The sequence below is a fragment of the Coloeus monedula genome, assembly GCF_965178545.1.
Source record: "Coloeus monedula genome assembly, chromosome: 4".
NCBI classification, from domain to species: domain Eukaryota; kingdom Metazoa; phylum Chordata; class Aves; order Passeriformes; family Corvidae; genus Coloeus; species Coloeus monedula.
Window position 1 is genome coordinate 32,901,162 of NC_138784.1, and position 16,497 is coordinate 32,917,658.

Below are 16,497 nucleotides of genomic sequence, written 5' to 3' on the forward strand. Positions count from 1 at the left end.
TCAGAAAAGAAACAGTTTAAAGCAGAAATTCAAACCGAATAAACAATATAAAAAAAAAAAAAAATTGGATGAAGGGTGATGTGTCTCATTTACAGTGCCAGAGGTCCTGGAGTCAGGCTGTGGTTAGCCCTGGCCCAGATCAGCTATGTCTGTCTCACTTTGTGCAACTGGCTTGTTCACTTCTTCCCCGCATTCTCTGACCACAGCACCCACCTCCCATGTACCCACTGAGGGCCACATTCCTTCTGTACCCTCAGCCGTGTAAGCTGAAGCATCCAGAAGCTGGATAGAGCCTGAAATTCTCTGTTGTAGACAGAGTAGGATTATCTAACAGGACCATATTCAATCATTGATTCCATAAGAAATTAAGAGAATTAATATATTTCCAAAATTCTAGATCAGAGCAATGTAAATTGAGGATGGTAGAGCATCCCTTGATATCAAAGCCCTCACAGCTAGTACCTTGGCTCCTGCTAGAAGAAACAATCAAAAGGAGACAATGCATATATGGCATTGAAGGATGCAACTGATATTTAGAGAACATGAGCACTAAATACATGTCTAACACACTGGTGACTGTGTAAAGTGTTAAAATTACTGGTTTATACACTGCACTAATGATTCCCAGATTATATTCTGAAGTCTGGAGGAATTACAACTTTTTTTGGATCACTGTGTGTGAGAATTACTTGCTAGTGAGTTGTACTGTTATAAAATTTATGGTACTACAAGTTATTAATATCAATGCATTTTGTAAAAAATTTAGTGAAAGCAAAGAACACCTTTATGTTGCAAACATAGGATTAGTTGAAGGCATTCAAATGCAAATGAAATTGCAAATGCCATCTTCTTTACAAACATTTTTTAACATTTTGGAAACGTGTATAGAGGGTATAAACCACAGCAATATATTTAATACAAAATGCAAACCTAAGAGCATACATACAATTTCATATGAAACTGGGACATATTTATGCTAATGAGAAAAGCAACTTTAATTCATTACATCAGTTTCAAATTTTCTCAGGATATTGAGGACATTATGCTTCATAAAATCTCTTACAGTCTCTATCTACGAAATAAGGGCAGCATAATAGCGTTCACAATTTCATTTGAATACATGGGTATGTCAACATACAACACAAAGCTTGTCCTCTACTGAATTCCGTATCCTTGTCTTATTGAACTTTGTTTTCCGTTTATTTTTCAGTCCCAAGCAAAACATCATTCATCTTTTAGCGATAAATATGATAACCCAGCTCTGAACTGTACTTGTTTAGCTAAGCAAAAACATGCTGAAATTTTCCATCTCTGAGGCCAGGAACTGCATTTTCCTGAAAGGGTCTAACACCACCAGTCCACAGGCTGGGCTGAAACAGCAGACAATAACTCTGTATGCTAATAAAAACCATTTTGCAACACCACATGCTTGCATACGCAGCAGTGCTATCTTATATTCAACCATGATTAAAGAAAGAACAGCGATTTCTTTCCCTGCTCCTTCTCAAAACTGATGTAAATTATACCTCTTAAACACAAACTGTAGATTTGGTTTTAGAAGAATGACAGTCTGTCTAATGTGAGAGGAATAGGACCCAAGTATGTGAGTCTGAAGCTCTGACTCCTGCCTTTGGCCTCAGTGGGAATTCCTGAAACTGCTTTCATTAATGAGCTCTAGTATAACCTGCAAAGGTCTGTGTGCATGCACATACCTGACAGACCAACCCACATGTGTAACCCAAGTTGTTTCAAAAGTATGAAAGGAATAGTAACAAGGTAGAAAATGTTGACCCATTAAGATTTCTCCAGCAAAGTCGTTAGAAAAAACGTCTACTTCTCATATCATTAGAAAAAATATATTCTCTTGATACTCTTTAATCAAATAAAAAGAAGTGCAAGGAATATAATTTATTACATAGGGTATTGCAGACCTGTTTTAGCAGAGTTTGAATAATTGGAGTTCTCTGATTTCCAAAGTGCTTTCCTAGGCTAACAGAATGGTTTATTCACATATACTATATAGTAACAATCTGACAAGGTTTTCACCTGCTTTGAAATTTATAACATACAAAAAGAGTGAATAACATGCTATGATGGATTTAACTTGTGAGCTTATTATTAAACAAATGTTAGAGATGTAAAATTGAAAATGTTTTTAAGGAGGATCTTAGAATTTTACAGCAAGCCTTGCTTAAGATGATTAAAAGTAATAGGTTTTGGATCTTGCTCACAGTCTGCAACAAAGTTTGGTAATTTCAGAAGCAGATATTGAAGGTTCTAAATCACCCTTTCTGAAAGAAAAGTGGGAGCCATCCATTTCTGTTCCTGTAACTATGGATTGTTTGATTCTACTGTAAATGTGCATGGTCTCTGTTAAAGCTAACGCTTTTTCTTAACTTAGAAATTCCCAGTATACCAAATGCAATGATGTATCAGAGACTATATAGATACAGTCTTTACATATGCAAGAAAACAGTATTCTGCATGCTCACTTAGAAATTCATCATAGTCTGGTAGACCAGACTGCATGAAAATATTCTGAGATTTTACTGTTAGTAAGCAATATTAGACAGACCTAGCATACATCTGACAAAAAATCGGCATGTTATTTTTTTTCTGTAAGATTCAAAAAACCCTGACCAACCAAAAAAAAAACCAACTGAAAACCCCCAAAATCCGAAACTAAACAGCTGGACAGGCAGTACAAAAACAGCAACAATAAATATTTGAATGACAGGGAAAAAGTCATATGCTGTCTGCCTGCATCAACCATGGAAGTAAGAGGTCACAATAAAAGTAACCATTGAGGAAAAAAATAACAGACTTTAAGGGTATGTGAATTGAAAATGAATCCACCATTAAGAACCAAAAATCAGGCAAATGAGAAATAAGACACTTCAGTAGATCTGTACATAACGGGTAGTTATTCCTCTGACTCATTAAAAAGCTTCTTTTTATTACTGGCATTCACTGTTTATGCAGAAATAATTAAATCTAAACAAGGCTTTGCTAGCAGAAACAATTGTAGCTATCTCAAATTTTCTGTTTAACTCTCTTTTCCCTGCTGTTTATGCTGATTTGCTCAGGGGATGGAACAGTTGGAGCACTCTAAATCCTTCTTTTGTACTTCTTTTAACTTTGATGAGCAAAATGGAAATGCTAATCCCTTCTGCAGACACATGATTTCCTTCCTTTCTCCTTCTCTCTGAGATATTTGTTTTTCTGTTATCCAGTCTTTGTTCCCTAGTCCCAGAGAGGTTCATATGATGCTCTCCTTTTCCCAGGGCCCTAGGGTGAACGAAGTTCCACAATCCAGCAATTCATGAAATGCAAGTGATACTGAGACAGGCAAGGGATCTATCAGAGCAGCCTTCTACCCCTCCATCCTCTCACTATGCCTTTAGAACAAACAAACAAACAAACAAACAAACATTCAAGAATGTTCAGTATTGCAGAAGGAATCAGTCTAAAATACTGGCCTGGATTTATTTTAGCCCTCAAACTGATTGTAGGAACTTCAATGATTCCAGGATTTCACATTGTGCTTTTCCTTTGTTCAATATAATTCTGACCACATATTTAAAATTGGAAAATAAATAATAAATAATGATTCAGGAAACAATAAAGTCACAGATTATAAACAAGGTGAGAAAAACATTTATTTGGACATGAAGCAGATGCACTGGTGCCTCATGTAACATCCATGAAAATGTTGCAGGATTTTCATATTAAAGGTCTGGGAGAAGTAAGATGTAAAAGAAGGTTGATCCAGGTGCAAAAAGGTAGTGCTCTTTGCTATGTATTGTAGTAAAATTCTTCATTCAGTGGGCATAATATGGAGTACTAAATACTACTTTTATTTAGGAAACAAAAACCAATGCATTTGAATTGGTTGAGGTACATATGTGTAGGCAAAAAGATATTGTTTGAAAATTCATATTTTAAATCCTAAAATATTTTTTTTTAATTCCCAATAATACATGTCTTTTCAACGAATTTAGAATGTCTGTAGAAGGAGTTGCATCTACTTTGCAGTCACTTGTCTACAATAAACTCAAAGAAAACAAACATTCATTTGCTTGCTCATACTAACATTAACAAGCTCATGAGGAATAACATATTTTGAGAAATGCATATTCATGGACCTCCCCCTTCTGACCAAAACACAACTGTCTCTGTCACACAATGTGAGTGACCCCATTTCATTCATCTGATGGATGCATTTCTGCTCACAAAATATGGAAGAGTTGGAGGAAACTGAGTGCAATTTTTTTAGAGACTGCATAACCCAACAGTTGAACTTACTGTCACCATTACTGGAACACTCATGTATTACCTCCCCCTTACGCAGGACTGGTCCCTGGCCCAGGAGAAAGTGATCTTTTATTCTGTTACTCTTATTCGAGATGAGAATACATCAACATGCTTTATTACTCAGTTTCAGACCAGGAGAATCTTTTAGCCAGGTGCCAAGGTAAAATAGCAAAATGAATGAATTATTTTGGGATTCCCCTGTCACTCCTTTCAAAGCTGGATATATCTTGCTTTTCTTGTTAAAAAACAGTACTAGAATTTTCCAGAGCGGACACGGTAAACTGAAGACCTCTACTTCTGTTCAGACTGGCAGGTCAAGAAGCTGACAAGAGGGAAAGTTGGTACAATACCCAAGCTCTTTCTGAGGGTCGGATAGGATTCTTCATTTTATGGCAAAGCTAGCATTTTTTCCACATATTCTTCCTTATCCCAAGTTCCTGGGGATGAATCTGTGAAGACTGAAAGAAAAGAAAACAAAGAAAAAATTATATTTATAACAAGTGAATGTTGACAGTCTGAATAAAAGGCTCAGTGCTTTATAATCAAAGTTTTGGAAAAACAAGAATAGGACGACCCTGAGGCTTTGGCACTGAGTTCAAGAACACAGTTAGGAGTCACTGCACCTCCAAGAACTGGGAGAACTGAAATGGAAACAAAGCCCTCTCAAAAAAGAAGGGGAATAAATTAATTCATTTACTACTGCCAGAAACTATGCAGTGGGAATGCATTCTAACATGGAATGTGTTAGGCAATGGTCACAGCTGGATATGCTTCCAGTTTAAGTAGTGCCCCAAAAAACACTGAATGTGATGGAACTCTCCATTAACTTCAGTGTGCTTTTAATCAAGCCCAACTAAGTCAGACAGCAAGATTTAAAGACAATTGAGGAAGTTCACAAGACAGTAACAGGCACAAGGCCAGAGGATCTGGAAAAAACCCAAATGTCAGTGAAGGGACTAATTAGAGGACATGAAAACTCACTCCCAAATGTCCTTTAGACAGTCTCAGGAATTTCATTATCTTCTGTGATAACAGGATTCAGACAATGAAAGCAGTGATCTGAATCAGTTTCTAACTCAAGCACAAATTTTCTGTGAGCTTTTTTAAATGCTTGGGTTTTTGCTCAGCAATACCACAAGGCCTCTAAGTAGTCCTTTTTTCCTTTTATCTTTTTTTTGTTGGGTCTCTTGGGTTTCTAGCTGGCCTAGGATTGCTAGCGTCAGGACTTCTGTCATCCAAGTTCAAACAAATTGCCGAACATTAATTTCAGCATCAACTAAGGCACGTCCCCTACTGATACGTCACTCATTCTCCAAAGTTTTGCTCTTTAAAGCATAAACCAAAACGAACAAAACTCTTTTCTTATTTGTGTGCTATACAAAACATCATGCTTGTAAGCTTGTAAAATTCTTTTTATAAAATATATTATTTTTCAGATAAGTTTCCCTGGCTCTAACAAAAAAATAAAATTCCAATATTTGTAAGTTAACATTTGCCTTTGATTAATTATAGTTACTTAGCGTTTCTGAAAAACCATGCCAGCAAAGCATAAAGTAGTCTGACAGGAATACAGTATACCACTAAAATCAAAGCTAAAATCCAGACACAAAGTGGTTCGAAGTTAATTGGTCTTATAAAACAAAAAAGGAAAACCTACAGACCAAAAATACAAAGTTTTCAGGCCCTAGTTCTCCGTATGCCTAAATCTATTTAGTTGTGTAAGAATGAAGGAAAACATTAGTAATGATATGAATAATTTGTTATAGATAAGTTTTTTCCTTCAATAAAGAATAGAATATTGGGATCTTTTGTAAAAGTGAAAGAAATACTGGACCTGCCTAGAGAGGATGTATTTTGTAAATGAAGGAGACACGTTGGGAGTGAGGATTTAGCAGAATAAATCTTAAATTACCAAGCACAGCAGAAAATACTATATTTAAAAATGAAATAATGTTAATTACTTGCAAACAGAGCAGCATAAAAATTACCAGAAGAAGTAAGAAGGTAAAATGATGATTTTTTGTTGCAAAAGATACAGATGTTTGCTTTGTTGTCAGGAAGGAGCATCCACAGGCATTGCAAGCAACTAGATCACTAAATTAAGGAGTAAACTGAGGCCCTTGACCTGAAGAAAAAGAGCAACAGGACACAATAGTGTGGTGTTTTCACTGTACTTACTGCCCTGATTCTTCATGGAAGAATATGCATTTGCAATGGGAAGGGCCAGTGAATAAAGAAATTAAATACCTGATTTAATGATTCAAGATCCCTATTTTCATAGAAGCAATTAATGTTAAACCTTCCTTAGAAAGAAGTCTGCCATCCAAGAGGGGTCATAATACTGTAAGCCAGTGCAGACTTGACTCAGGTGTCAAAACAGCACATGATACCATTTGGTATGTTCCCTAACCTCTACTTATCTGCTAACAAAGCTATTGCTCTTCTACCCTTTGACCTGTCAGCCAAACCCTGTCAAACATCTTGGATTCACTAGGCTAGCTCTAGAAACTTGATGTTGGACATTCAAATTATTGGCATGTGGCTTAAATTCTTGATGTGCTTCCAGTGCCTCATGCAAATTTGGCCTACTAGGAAAATTTTTTACTGGAAAAAAAAATTTCTGCGGAAGTTACATAAAGCAAAGGCAATAAAGTTTCCTTAGCACACTGGAACCTTATACATGAATCTTACATTCCTTCATAGATACAGAAGAGGCTCTGTTGTTTCCTAGCTGTTAGTATTGGACGTTGACAGTATTAGGAGGCCTACTTCATTGAAGGGTTGGAAAAATGATGAAAAGATTCAGAGAAATAGGTGCATGTTGAACAAATACTGGTAATATAAAAGTACAGAATTAAGTAGGAACTGATAATAAAGAAAACACAATCAATTAGGAGAAAAGATAGCTTGACTTATGCTAATATAGTAAAACCTTTTTCTGGTGTAACAGACCACATTATAGTACAGTGTATGCCTACCATTTGCAGCATATGGTAGAGGTTAATATCTATTAAGAAAGTGGAATTTCATCTCGGAAGGAAAACATACTGGAAATAGTATATTCTCATAAGTACTTACAGAAAAGTAAAGGGGGGGAAATGCCTCTGAATACACAAAAGATAATAACTGCAGTAGATGGAAATTCATTAAAGATTATCACATACAATAAGTCACAAAATAGAAATGTTACATACAGGAGAAATATTAATATATAACCCAATTTTCTTAAGCCTTGATTTTGGACACTGAAAAATTTCCATTTCTGCATTATCAGGTAGCACAAAAAGTTGTTTCCAGAGTACAGCTGAGAGTGCTATTGGTGTATTGGTAGGAGCAGCAAGAAATTTGAGGGGAAAGGGTAAAAAACTGTGACATGAAATAAACGCCATTTCCTCACAACAAATCTTTGTTTGACCTTCCAAAAATTCAGTTCAGCAAAATCATACATATAAAGGTGTTTGCAGTCTGAGAAACTCCCTGGGCTGAGGTCTTCAGCTGAGGGTAGAAGTTGTACTACCTCCCACAGCCCCAGAATGCCACTGCCATTGGTCAGGGTCTAATACCACTCTGGTATTCTGAGTAACTCCATCCCATTTGAGAGAGTGGAAGCTAAAGGTAAGTTTTGGCACTTCTCTCTTAGTTGAATTTTTATCGCTGGAAATACTAGTATTTGTTTTATTTTATCATGCTTAATACTGATTCAAAGCTTGCAGATTGTGAAGCCTATTTATTTTTCCCTAGATATGTCTTAGCTCCTTCCTGTGAGAGGTGTACATAATCTTCATCAAAATATTTGATCTTACAGCTACTGCAGATGCCAATATTTCTACAGTGTGTTCCAGTATATTACATGAAAGGGAAATAGAGACATGCAAACAGTGCAAGTTAGTTCAGATACTATAGCCATAGGTAAACAATTTTTTTTCCACAGATTTGGTTTTGTCTACATATATAAAAAATTTAATTCTTATCAAGCCTTATACCCTTTAAAAATCTCTTATTTTTAGGCAACATAACATGAAAACAATTTTGCATAGTGAGCAAATTTTCATTTAAGAATTGTTTATTCAGAGGAAAAATTACACCACGTATGTTAGTATCGCATTTTGGGTTGATAGATGACACCCTTTATAGCTGAATTATCTGGGGTAAATGACATGGAAAGGAAAAGCAAGACCAAAAACCAATTATGCCAAAAATAGGCAGCAGAAAACGTAAAGACAGACAAAAAAATGCAAATTCTAGCATACTTGCTTATTTCTGAGATTGATTGAATTTTTATTTTAAGTTATTTAATTTTTTAATAAAGCAGAATACTTTTAGTAATATTGGAAGCTAATACTGAAAGGTGATATTCATCTAAGCTTTCTCAAAGAGAAGACCCAGTGACTCTAGCTTCTTCCAGCAGCAGCTGAAGTCTTTCTGAATAAAGAAAATGAGAGAAAAATGAATGCCTTGTTACTGACCATCCCCAGAGGAATTTCATATCCTCATGCTTAAACCAGCTTTATAAAGACCTCTTTTCATGAAGCTAAAATTCAGCTTGTTGCTCAGCACACACATTAAAAAAAGTCTCATGTATTTCTTTTACTTAAAGTAGCTACAATTTTGAAATTAAATATTTAAGTGTGTGTATCATGGCATCCCATAAGGAGTACAATTTATTAGACTTATGCATTGCTTGCTATCACTGTGCTTTTGGTGAAATTAATGTGAGCTGTAGATAAGTAAAGGTGTAAGCAAAGAATGCTAAATAGAGCCTTGTGTCAGGCGTCTTATACGATAATAGTGAATGCACCCCTTACAAGGAAAAGGGAATGCATAAACACTAGTGCTCAAGCCTAGCAAGAATTTTCTACCATTTCACAAAATTCTGGAACTTTAAATGGGTGATAACTCAATTTTACCATTCTATTTTCCAAGGAGAACAGGTGAATGTACTACACCACCATTTCTCACTACTTTAGAAGTGGTGTTGACTAAATAATGAAGGAATTCAGAGTACTGTCGTTACTGTCCATGGGGCTATGAAGGACACATACTATTTCTTATTTTGCTTCCAAGACCTTTGCAAAAGTATGGTCCAAATATGCCACACCAATTAAAGTTACATTCTGATAAAACAACTAGTGGGTGAAAAGTGTTTTGATTATGCTCATCCAGAGACAACAGAATTTCTAATGCTTTCTAATGGATCGGTGGGTTTTTTTGGTTTAGTTTGGTTTGGTTTTTTTTAGTTTGGTTCAGTTTGGGGTTTATATAATGGAGGAGAAATATAATATTACATTGTTATACATTTCAAAAGATTATTTATTGTGATAAAAACAATTAATATAATAATTTACCTTTTCACTAGTTTCACAAAAGTTCGTAACTAATGGTGCAATGAAAATAGGTGAAGTTGGATGAAAGGGGAAAAACACCATTCATACGTTCTCATTGAGGTCAGTTTATTTTTACACCAATAAAATTCAACTTTTCTAAATTATATAAATATGAGAATGGCCAAAGCAGTGTGCAGAATTCTCAGGCCCAAGGACTCTTCATGAAGAAAACCAGACGAAACCACTGAGTGTCCATGAATAAATATGAATTATTAATCAAAAATATTGTGGTTTATATATATGTAAGTACTGTATTTGTGACATTAAATTGTCATAGATTCCTTGTGAATACCAGATTACCTACAATCTGTCCATTTTGTTCTCTTTCAGAAAAAAAAAAACCAGAATGCAGACCTTTGTAAATGTTTTTCTGGGATTTTTTATCTTTGAGTTTGTTGGAGCTGCCCCTATCACTGATACCATAATTTATGATTCTGAGTTCTATAACATATCATTTGGAGAGCTGCCTCATCCATTTGCCTTTGATGAAAACAAGCAGTCTGATGAAGTAGAGGTAACTGGAACTTATTTATTCTGTCTTTCCAAAGTGCATAAATGCAGTAGCTACTGATCAGTTTCTCTCTGTCATGAAAACATTTATCAGACAAATCTACTCATGTGGTTTCTATTGCCTTTGCAGTTCATGCACTTTTTCCCTAACCTACAAACAAAGCCAAAATATATTCTGATTGTTTGGGGTTTTATTTGTGGAAATTTTTAAGAGTAGATGAAAGGTACCATGCTTTCCTCAGGTCTCCATGTTCCACAAATTCTGTTGGAGATTGTCATTGTGATTTATTTGTCTGTATGATACATGGAGGCAGCTGAGACAGGACTTCCAGCAATTCCCATTAAATAAGGTTGTAAAATGCTGTTTCCTTAGGTTTATGTTCAGTACAACTATTTCAGGCCATAAATGCTAATGTTTTCTCTTGTTGTTATGAAAGTGGCAGAAGGAAGAAAAAGAAAGGGGAAGCACTTGAATTCAAACACAGGAAAGTAAGAAAAATTACTAAAGAAAAACTGTTGATATTCTAATACAATATGAGCTGGTAAGATATGTCACCTGCAGAAGGAAGGGACTCCACTTGTTGACTTAAATGCTTCCTTCCTCTTCTATATTCCTTTATTTCTTTAGAATTATTAAAAGGTTACATTAATTTTATTCTCGTGCTCCTGATTAGACATCGGCACAATTTCCCTGAAGGTAATATAAGCACTCTGTGTTTCAGGATTGTGTGTGATAGAAGTTGAGTGAAAAATACAACATTTAAATAATATGGTCTTTTCATTTTATACATAATATTTTAGCGTTCTTTCACATAACAATGCATAATTCATGAAAACACATTCTTTTGAAAGATTCATGATTACAGCAGGAGGGATAGGAGCTAGTCTTTCATCATTGTGCGATAGAAATTGGATAACAGCTTTGAAATCAAAGGGCAGAGACAATTCAGGAATAAATGTATCCCAAAACAGGAGAACTGAAGAAGTAAGAATAATCTCAAAGCTAGAGCTAAGATCAGAACCTTATAGTTTGTAGGAAATAAATTTTCAGTCTAAGAGGGACTGAGAAGAACTTTGCTCCAAAGAACTTACCTTGCCTTTGGCCTTGCCTTGCCTTTTCCCTTGTGCCACTCTTGTGCTGTACTTGATTCTGTTTGAGCTTGATTTCCTGATAAAGTCACTACCAATTTTAGTCGCTGTGCTCTCTCTATTTCACACTGATTAATAAATCACAGTTTCTGTCTCTCTTTGTTCTTAAAAATGAAGCGTTTATTCTTGCAGAAATTACTTCATTCCCAGAAATAGGAGAAGCTATTTTGAATGTGTCTCATCACTGAGTTTTTCTCATTCAAACAGATTTCTTAGTAATGCAGTGAATGGTAGATGGGATTCTCCCATGCTGTGCTTTCTCTGAGAGGTCCTATAACACCAAAGCATGGGTGTTATAGGACCAAACTTTCCCAAGTTTCTGAGTGAAAGATAAAGATAAAGCAAGGCTTTAGTGTTCTTTTCCAGCTGAAAGGAAATTCAGGATGACTGATTTTGCACCCAACAAGAGAAGATACAAGAGATCCCAACACAGGTTGTTTTTTTTTAAGAAAGCATGGAATAGGCAGAGTTCAGAAAGACTATTCATACTGTCTGGTAAACTTTTCCAGAGCATGATTATCTTCCATTACTGAGCTCTTCAGATGGACTTCTTAAAATTCATCAGGTGAAGTTCATCCGTCACAGTAGTTGAACAGAATTTTGCTTTGCATATGGATGGACCTCCCTGTATGAGCCATTTTTCATAGATGTTTAGCCAAAATCTTTTTTTTGCTTACATTCCTAATACCATGTACCACCCAAGAGAATCCTAAACATTCAGTTCCACATTTCCCAGGAGATATGAGTGGTCAGTGCTGTAGAAATCAAGCAAATTTTATAGACATATCAGTGTATTATTTGATAGGGCATATCAGTCTTGCAATTTATATTTTAATCATTGAATCATATTGATGTCACTCAAGTTTTAAACAGAATACATTTGATTTCTTGATTGTGGTTATGACTTTCCTGTTTAAAATCTTGTTATCATAGCGATGTGAACAACACAAGTGGGTCTATGTGTAAAACTCAATATTTATTCAAGGTCACGGGTTAGTTTTTATTATGCATAGCTTACATGATGAGCAATACCACAGAGACCCAGACAAACAGCAGGCCTTCAACAGATCTGGCCTGTGTGCAGTAACTCTTTAAGACCTGAATTTCTCTTTAGAGAGCTCTGAATCATGTCTTTAGACTTCTGAAATAGTGGAGAAAAAATTAAAGTAGCATTTTCTGTTGTTGCTGTCTTCAATTTAAGATTTTAAAATTCAGTTATGTGCAAAGATAAGTCATTCTGTTTAACACATTTTTAGACTCATTGGCAAAATGCAAACTTTACCATGGTTGTGCATCCAACTGATTTGCAGAAGGTCCAGGAGACTGACCAGTTCCAGTACCTCAGATGCATTTGGTGTGCTACTCCTGTTAATTTCAAAGTGAATTAACCACCTGAATTAACTCAAGGAATTAAACTAAAGCACCTGTGTCAGCATGTCCTTTTCCGGACCCATTAGGCACTGTAATCACACATTCAATGTGTAATCACCAAAATGAGGAAAGACCTAAAGGTAATTAGAAAGGTATAGTTTCCACTCATTATGTCTGGTTAAAACTTGGCTTTGCATCCCAAGATCATGCTCCAAGACAAGTATGAATCATTCTCTTGGGATATGTATTGAGGTGGGTTGACCTTAGCTGGCTGCCAGATGACCATCAAAATGTTTTCTCACTCCCCTTTCTCAGAGACACAGGAGAAAAAATTAAGGTTAAAAACTTGTGAGTTGACATGTAGTCGGTTTAATGAAGAAAAACAAAGGTTGCACGTAGAACAAAGGGAAACAAAATGTTTGTTCTCTACTTCCCGTTAGCTGGTGAGGGCCAGACACTTCCAGGGAAGTAGGACTTGAGTACATGTAGCAGGTGCTCCTGAAGACAAACACCTTGATAATAAAGCCCACCCCCTGCCCTCACTGCCTTCTTTCTCTTGGCTTGTATTGCTGACCAGATGCCATATGGAATATCCCTTTGCTCAGCTTGGGTGACCTGTCCTGGCTGTGTCCCCTCCTGAGATCTTGACCACCTCTCGCCTATTGGTGAGAGTAATGTTGGAGAGACAGCCTTGGTGCTGTGCCAGCACTGCTCAGCAGTTGCCAAACACAGGTGTGTTATCAACACCTTTGCAGCTAAAACCACAAAGCACAGCACTGAGGGGTACCACGGGGAAAGCTAATTCCATCCCAGCCTGACCCCATATACCTATCTTCCTCAAAGAATTTTTGATGAACCCTAGACATCTGTTTCAGGCTTAGTACAAAACTTTTGTCTTAATACAGTTAACTAAGAGTGCCCGAGTCCAAGTTCATGACTTTGTTACTTCTCATACTCTGGAAGTATTTTTTCTTGTGTATACACACACACACACACTTCATTGTATTGAAAACATTTTTCTGAAAATGTTTCTAGATAATGGCTCTTGATATTCTTCCACTTGAAGTCTATTTTTGTCATAGATTCTAGAGTAATCTCAAGGTTGGGAAAGGTTACTTAGTGTATACATGGGATACATTTTTAATGCAAATATTTGCACGGCGAAAATAATTGTAGCTGTGAATTACTTGTGAGAATTGTATTGAATCCTCAAGCAAAGCTATGTATTGTCATATATTAGGTGGGTCAAATTGGCTACATAATCTATGGTTTCTAAGATCCCAGGTTAGTGAGACACACTATACCTAGCTAAAGCTTTGCATCCAAATGAAAATTGCTACTGGAAAAACTTTAAGTAATATCACTCAGAAATAAAATGTGCATAGATACATTAAGATAGCAGAATCAACTCTTTCACAGAAAATGGCTAAAAAAAGGCAATATAAAAGAAAAGTCTATTATCAAGGAAAGAATTCCAAGTTCCTAAATGAGAAAGATACTGCAAATAAATGTACTGTAAGTGTAAAAGTTTTTTGTTGGATTTATCTTCTGAAACAGACAGTAACAACAGTATAAACGTGAGCTGCTGTATCTTCCCTTTTCTTTCCAATTCATTAGTATTTTGAATTAATTTTATATCATGATAGGGTTCAGAGGCCGCAATCAAGACTGGGTCTCTGAACTGCTCTGAAAACATATACGAAGAGAGATTTCCTTCTTCAAAATGAATACAATCAAACCAGTCTCTCAAAGGAATTCTTGTGTGAGCTTCTCACTTTTTCCCTCTTTGAAACGAAAACTTTGTTTGGAAAATGTGTGAGAAAAACAAATTGTGGAGAGAGATTCTTATGTACATCAGCTACTGATGCCTAATATAATGGCACTGCAATTTTATCATAGTATCTGTTAAACATAATCAGTCAGTTTTCCTTTAGGTAGGAAAAACTAAGTTAGAAAAATGAGAAGTGAAAATATAGGCCAATCAGAAGAATATTTTCATTGCTAAGATAGGCAATCAGTGATGCTGAAAAGCAAAGGAGCACTTAAGAATGGTTTGCCTAGCACTGAATAAACAGAAAAGCAAGGGAGTTAAATTAAATAAGACAGGTTGGTCTGGGTCTGCTTACACAAAATAAATAAGCTGTAAAGTAGGATCCACAAAATACTCAGAAAGAAGCAAAGCAAAAGTCTTGTATTTGATGAATTTGAGCTGATTAGCATTAGCTTGTTGAATTTGAATCGAACTAATGGTGGGATATTCAGGTGCCTGCACAAAGCTCAGAACTGCAATTTGAGACATTTGCTCGTGTCTGTGTGCATACACACAAGCCATCTCTGCTGTTGCCATAACACACACGAAGAGGGGCCATACTTGAACAAGAACTCACTCTTGCCATTCTGCAGCGTTGAGAGAGGCTCACACTGCTGTTCATATCATTGTGGTAGGTATTAAATAAGAGACTTCTAAGTGGGTATACAATGACTTTTCAGAAAATGCCGTATACATTTTTTAAAAACCCTTTTAATTAGTAAAAGTAATGTACAAGTCAGCCACAGAGTTGATAAGAGAATCAAACTTATCATTTAAAACTTTATCCTCAAATAGGAATTTTTCTACTTTTTCAGGAAGTCTTTGAAAGCTCTTATTATTCACTTTTCTGAAGTGACTAGCAAATCTATTTCTTTTTAAGATAGAACAGTAGGAGAAAAAAAGTCTTTAAATGCAAAATTCAAGAAGAAACCAGTACAAGCTACTTTTGGAAAGGAAAACAAACCTCCCTGCCCGTGACAAGGGGGTTGGAAATAGATGATCTTTATGGTTCCATCCAACCCAAACCATTCTGTGATTCTATGAATAGCTTCTACCATAATTAGACATATTCTTGTAAGCTTTTGGTAGTTTCAGAACAGCTATGGGGGAAACTAGTTCCTTTTGATGGGTCAGTGTGTGGAACAGCTGTCCCTTCTAGTTTCTAATGCCTCTTTATAAGTTTTGAATTTTCATCTATGTTTTAAGTGTATTTTTTTGCAGTTAAAGAAACATTGAAACAGAACACACTTCATATTCTCCTGTGGATTTAAACTTATCATATGTAATACATCAGTTTTGATCCTAAAAGGTGTAGACATAAAAGACACATAAAATAAATTCCTGAGCCTTTTCTAGTCTTTCCTTTGTCTTGCCTCCTTTACTGTCGATGGTGAGAGACAGATACCTAAACATCCCACCTTAAAAGGAATTTCTGTAGCCAGTGTCTGGAGCTGCTTTTCAGAAGTTTTGTATCATTCTGTACTGACTGTGAAGAGATGGTAATAATATAAACTAAGTGCCCAGCCTATGGATGGCAAGTTACAATTTGGATTTTACCAATTGCTTTTTATCACCTACTGATGTGTTCCGATATCTGAATTCTTGACCTTTGTAACTTCCTGGTCTGAAAGTGCCTCTGAATTGACCAGCCACTCTAAGCAATTTCATTAGAAAATGGAGTCACATTGGATAAATACAAGACGGGGAAAGAAATAGATACTTCATGCAATCTCAGGAAAGATATCACTGTTCTTTGGTGTGCTCTGACACTAACCTGCACTGGTATTCTCTAAATCTCTTGATTGATTCCAAAGACAGAATAGGGTAGCTATTAACCATATAGTTCGATGTCTAAAGATAGGTGATGTGATACCCCTTCAGTTTTTTCTTATGCCATGTATTAAAACTGTTTTGGACAGCAGATTATTATTTGAAGACTTGCAGCTATTGGCAAAGAGA

The 16,497-nt window shown here is 35.9% G+C and overlaps 1 protein-coding gene across 1 annotated transcript in view; it reads left to right on the forward strand.

Annotated features, from left to right (window-relative positions):
- Positions 1–10,044: 10,044 nt before the first annotated feature.
- EPYC (epiphycan) overlaps positions 10,045–16,497 on the forward strand; it is a gene marked incomplete at both ends in the record, with an annotated part of 16,720 nt that continues 10,267 nt past the window's right edge. Inside the window, one exon of the mRNA XM_082279915.1 lies at positions 10,045–10,212. Within this exon, the coding sequence (XP_082136041.1) occupies positions 10,045–10,212 (168 nt within the window). The remainder of the gene's footprint in view (positions 10,213–16,497) is intronic.